Source organism: Buceros rhinoceros, unplaced genomic scaffold (assembly GCF_000710305.1).
Source record: "Buceros rhinoceros silvestris isolate BGI_N320 unplaced genomic scaffold, ASM71030v1 scaffold11543, whole genome shotgun sequence".
Classification (NCBI taxonomy): Eukaryota; Metazoa; Chordata; class Aves; order Bucerotiformes; family Bucerotidae; genus Buceros; species Buceros rhinoceros.
Genome location: NW_010404256.1, coordinates 1 through 5779, shown reverse-complemented (window position 1 = coordinate 5779; position 5779 = coordinate 1). Strand labels below are relative to the sequence as shown.

Here is a 5779-nt window from a genome sequence, read left to right as displayed (position 1 = left end):
GGAATGGCTGTGGGGAACAAGGACCTTGGCAGAAAAGGGGCCATGAGTGACAGCAGCTGACAACCTGTCTGCAAGGCACCACGTCGTCATCCTGTGGAAGGAGGTAAACAACAGAACCTGGGAGACGCTGTCAGTGTCCTCCTGTTCTGCGCGGAGGAGGTGGCAGTGGGAGTGTTTAGAGTTCTGGGAAGCCTGACTTACAAAGCCAGACTAAAGGGGATGAGAGGAAGGCGGCAGAAGTGAGATCTAACAATCTTCGAGCACGTAAGAAGCCTCTGCAGGAAGGAGAAATCTGATTTCCATGACTTTGGTAGTAGGGCAAGAAGAAATGAACTTGCAGAATGTTTATCAGAAGAAAAATTGCTGATAGTCAGGGAAGAACTGATGGGATATTTCAGTGTGGGGATCATTGTCAGCGCTGAGTAACAGATTAGACAAACCTCTGTGGGGATGACGTAGGTAGCATTGATCCTACCCCAGCTCAGGGAGTGGACAAAACGAATCCTAAAGATTGTTTCCAGGACTGTGGCTCTTTCTGCCCGCACTGACTCCCTGTGGTAGTGTAGGAGTGAGTCAGGTCTGTTTGAAGCTCAGATACTCCTGTCCCGTGCTGCACAGCTGGCATGACTGAGCTGCGAGATAAATTTCAAAGAAAATCGCTAAACAAGAACTTGTAAAATACCTACAGGAGCCATTTAAAAGGTGATTTAGGCATCTGAAAGTGTTCCCTAACTGCTGACCTCTCCTAACAGCCACCAATGCTGAAAGGTGAGCACTTGCCTTCCCTGACCCCGCTAGAGCCCTCCTCCGTCCAGCCCCTCCTGTCGTGTTGTCGCTGGCACTTCTGCCCCTCTCCAGGACCTTTCCTCTCCTGGGTCAGAGAACTATCAGCTGTTATCGATGTATTGCCAGACCACTCTCAGATAAACTTGCCGTACATTTTAATCCCAGATTTGTCTTCCATCAGATTTTCCATGCAGTTCCATGACTTCATTTGGAAATACTTTCAGTCTAACACATGAGCTGATACAATCACTGAACTTCCTGAAACATCTGGGTGACTTATTCTGCATTTCACTGCGCTGGAGATCTGTTGTCGGTTTGGTCAGTAAATGAGGTACATTCTTCTCAGCGGAAGATCCTGACCCATGAGATCGTACTTACTGACAGGCTGCATGTACCACCGAGAAACCAAAGCCTCAAAAGCTGCAGCAGCCGGACAAATGCTGAGCCTGCTGAAATGTCCCTTTCTCGAATGCCTTTCACAAATCATAGGCAGAAGCAACAGTTCTCTTGAACTAATCTTGGTGTTTGAAGGGTTCCACTGGCTCGGTCCTAACTCAACGGCAGCCTTTCGCTTGGAGCAGCTGAAACCTTCCTCCTTACTTAGTTGATTAATAAAAATTATTTATTACACAAATCCTTTCTGTTGACAAGTTAAAATGGAGCCTCATCTTTCATATCTCCCTGAAGATTGCCACCTTGTGAGATTGAAAACACTCATTAAATTCCATCAGCAGACAGGCACAAATGAGAGGGCGATTGTTTTTAAGCATGTGAAGGGAATCATTGGTAAACTCATTTGTTTGGATATCATTAACAGAACAATCGGAGAGGATCTCCAGGGGGTCCTCCTGACCTTTGCTCGCAATCTCTTCATCATCCATCAAGAAATATCACCACCTAATATGCAAGGCGAGACCAATTTTAAGGTGAGGTGTTAATTAACTAACGATCCTGGTTAATTTCTGTACAAGGGCTGAAAATACCTCTCGCTGTGGTGCTAAACCATTCCTTTCTCACTGTTAGCGGTCTGTGGTTTACAGTGTCCGGGTCAGTTCCTGAGTTGCCCGGTGAACCTGTTAGTTAAATTTAAGTTGGAAACTTTTTCTTTGAAAAGAGACATACTTGAGCTGGAATTATTTGTTGCGTAATGCTCCTGCCTGGCCTTTGTGAGAGCAGAGGAGCTGTTGGCACTCCCTCAGTTTTGTCACAATTCTCTGTTTTCTTTTAAAGAGACACCACCAAGGTAGGAATCCTAAACTGGAAACACACTTCCCGGCTTAGAGCAGCTCCTTAGATGATGAGCACTCATTGTTTTTAAGCAGGTAGCCGCCGAGTACCAAACCCATTAGTTCACATCTTTCGCCCTGCTGCCCATTTCACAAGTCAGTTTTGCTCCCAGTTTTCCGGGCTCTCTGAGTCTGCCCGCAGCGCTCATTCCTGCAGCCCAGGGGATGCTCTGGGGTGGTGGGACAAAGCGCTGGGGCTCGTCACGCTGGGAACCTTCCCCCCAGGAGCACCCACCTTCTCTCGGAAGCTCCTTTGTGATGACCTTGCTGGCAAAAGGAGCCAGTCGGGCAGTAAGGAATCCCCCCGTGCCCGGCAGTGAACGCTCATTACAATGCTGCTTTTGGATTGCGGGGAATAGCTGAACTGCCTGGAGGGAGCTCTGGTGCTGAACTCCATCACCTTTCACTTCACGGAAAGTTTCTAAGATCCCGTCTGCGTTACGGCTCTGTATTTTAAATCACAGAAGAGAATTTACATCGGGTTCTTTGCCGTGTGCACTCTGACTGTGTTTTCCTCTGACAAGCAGAGCGTGAAATGACAGTTTTAGAGAAGATAGAATTAAATTTCAACATATTGCAGAATAAACAAACCAACCCCCCTTTTTTCAGTATGAGGGAGCGAAAAGAACCATTTAAGAAAAATATAACAGGGAAGTTAACTTCCTAGTGGGTTACGTATATGGGGCAGAACCCCCTGAGAGTTAATCGAGCACAAATTGCAAGAATCGTGTTTTTTATTTACCTAAGATTTGTACATATTTACCGATACTTCCCCCAGCTGTCCCAAAAGCCACAGGAAATGTCACGGTGCGCTGCATCCCGGGTGACGCTGGTTACCTCTCCCAGCAGGACGTGCTGGCTGCTGGAGTTCATTGGAATGCCCAGTGCATAACTGCCCTTCCTCGAATCTGTTACAGATGGCGATTGAAGACATCGAAGCAATTCTAGGAATTACAGCAGAAAACAAAGTGAAATTGCAAGAGCGGCAACCTTGGAAAGCAGATGCTGCGACAGAATAGTTAACGGGAAATGGTTAAGTGCCTTATTCTTTATGCTTCTGGAAACGCTTTCTCATCTGTAAGAACAGGTTTGGTTTTCCTTCTGCAGTGGCGCAGGAAATCATGTCAGCCGAGACAGTACATCTCCATGATTTCTGAGTGCGGGGTTGAGAGAGCATCTCTTCTTCCACAAAGATCAGCTGCTGAAAAGCAGAGGATCATGACAGGTGCCCCTGATGTTCACACTGTCCTTCCTGAAGTACAGTGTTACAGTCTTATTAACGGGGGTCACGCTGTCTTTGTCACTGACTCAGACCGGATCACCCTCCGCTGAGGAAGTCCTGTTACCCGAAGCTCCCTGTCACAGCTCTTGTCTGCTAAAATCCGGGCTTCTGGCATGAAGGGAGCTCCAGCATTGCTCTGCCTATAAACACACACACTTAAATGCCCCCTTAGCAGGCAGCCCAGCAGCCCGGACTGTCCTCTCCACGGCTGGCTGTACCCGTATCATTCCGCTATTCCTTTTGTCACCGATAGATTTTTGCAGCAGTTCTGTGTCCATTTTCAAATTATCCAAATTAATAGTAACAGCACCAGTTCCACAACATATTCTGAGAGGACTGTTGGAGTCAAACTTGTACCGACATAGGCAAAACCCTTTTTTAAGATGAATAATGAACGTGACTGAGCAGTGGCAGCAGCTCAGCGCCCAGTTTTTCCAACACCCAAGTCTTTGACCCTTTTGCTTTATACATCTTCTGCATTAGCCTTTTCCTCTTCTGCTTTGGTCTCAGAATAATTAAATGCTGCTGAGAACGTTTGCATAAATGCTGATCCCCGTGCCAAATAAAAATCCAAAAGAATCTTTTTGTTTAATTCTTGGTTGGTTGGTTTTGTTCCTTTCTTACCTGTAACCACAACACGTTCGTGGTTCTGGATCCACCAGAGCCCACACAGATTTTTCTAACGTGAAATTTAGCCAAGGAATGAGCTTCCTGTAAGTTTTTATTCTTTATGGTTAGAAATTAAAGTAACAGAGGTCATTTGGGCTGTGGTAGGTACAACAGGGATCTCTCACTGGCCTAGAAATAAATTGCTTGTTAGTTCTTCCTGCAAGAGATATTTGTTCCCTCTTCTGCTCTGAGGGGGCGCGGGACAGTGTGTTGTTCTTTTTCTCCTCTTTTACTGCTCTTTGCAGATTTCTCACCAAGCTCATAATGCCCGTTTGGTCAGCGGGAGCAGTATCCAGGCAGAAAAGGAGGCTCAGGAGAGCGGGGCAGTACTGACCCGGGCATCAGCCAGTTTCTGAAGGGTTAAGGAAGAGGACGCCTCGATCCAAGCCAGAATAACATAAGGTCTGAGAGGCTCATTAGTTCACTGGCACGTAATGGGCTCTGGAGTCCTCCAGTAAATGAAACCTGTGCTTCCTCGTGGCTTTGTTCTAGGCTGACAAAAGAAAAACTGTACCTGCTTTTGCAGGAGACAAGTGACCTGAAGGTTCCCGTGGGGAGAGAGATTTCTCAGTGTGTGCAAAGTGTGAAATGTATTTTGAGGAAAAAAAAGAAGTTTTTAATTACTACTAATGCTTCTGAGTGTTGAGCTGGTGGAAGGACTGGAACTGCTTCACAGTCTCTCACATTCTACCCCCATGCTGCTGGTGCCAAAAAAGTAATTTTTTAGCAATACGGCAGATATAAAATGAAATTATAATCTTGGTTTCTTGTAATTCTTGGGCATCAACTGCAGAATCAGAGAGCTGAATTGTTTGGTCATGGTTCTTTTGACATTTTGTTAGTAGAGTTCTCTGCACCAGGACCAGGTTGTGCTGCCAGAGGCTGAAGGATTTTTCCCTCCTCCTTGCACTTTTAACAACATGAGCAACACCAAATTTCACTGCAAAATATCTTGAAATAAATACTTTTAAAAATCAGTGATTGTCACATGTCCACTTGGTAGGCAGTACCTTTCCAGCAGGTAATTTTGAGCATGAAATGTGGAATCGCTGTCAAGGTGTAAGATGTGAGTTCAGCCCTTCACCGCAGTGAGCCACAGGATCAGATCCCAACTTCTCTCCTGAGTCAGCGTTGCCCCTAATAACAGTACTAAAGTGAACTATATGCTTTATTAATTACGGGAAGGTGAACGCAAGTCAGATTTGTTAGTGATGATGATTAATAATTACTGGTTCCACACACATGTACTACATTACAGTAAATAAACAGGGTACATTGTGGGTAGTAATTGATTAATTAGCACATTCATAGCTCAATGATTTAAGATTGCTGAGTTTGGGATATTGCTTGTAATTAATACAAGGAAAAATCTCTTCATGTTTCTCAGTGTACTCTTCTGTACAGGCTTTTTTTTCTCAAAGAGAATGTTCAATAGCTCAAACCCTTCACTATTATTTACAAAAATTGGATCATGGAGTATGGGCCATGATTTTAAAGTATTTCTCTTTGAAGGGGCCTCTCAAAGATCTGTTCTTTGAGCGGGAATCCCTGTCAGATTCCACCACCTCAAAGGAGCGCAGTCCACCTGGTCGCTGCGGCGACGCCAGCAGCACCGGGCTGCCAACAAAACCGTTCCTGCGGACGGCCCGGTCGCTTGTGAGCCCCTCGCTCGCCCTCAGAAGCGCTCTGGCGGAGGCCTGGCCGCGCTCCGGCCCCGGCTCGGGCACGGTGACCCGGGCGGCCTCAGCGCTCGGGG

At 46.2% G+C, this 5779-nt stretch overlaps 1 protein-coding gene across 1 annotated transcript in view; it reads left to right on the top strand.

The window, feature by feature from the left end:
- IQCH (IQ motif containing H) overlaps positions 1 to 3231 on the top strand; it is a gene marked incomplete at its 5' end in the record, with an annotated part of 61393 nt that extends 58162 nt beyond the window's left edge. The window contains 2 exons of the mRNA XM_010133335.1: positions 1604 to 1712; positions 2990 to 3231. Coding sequence (XP_010131637.1) covers positions 1604 to 1712; positions 2990 to 3091 — 211 coding nt within the window. The remainder of the gene's footprint in view (positions 1 to 1603; positions 1713 to 2989) is intronic.
- Positions 3232 to 5779: the final 2548 nt, after the last annotated feature.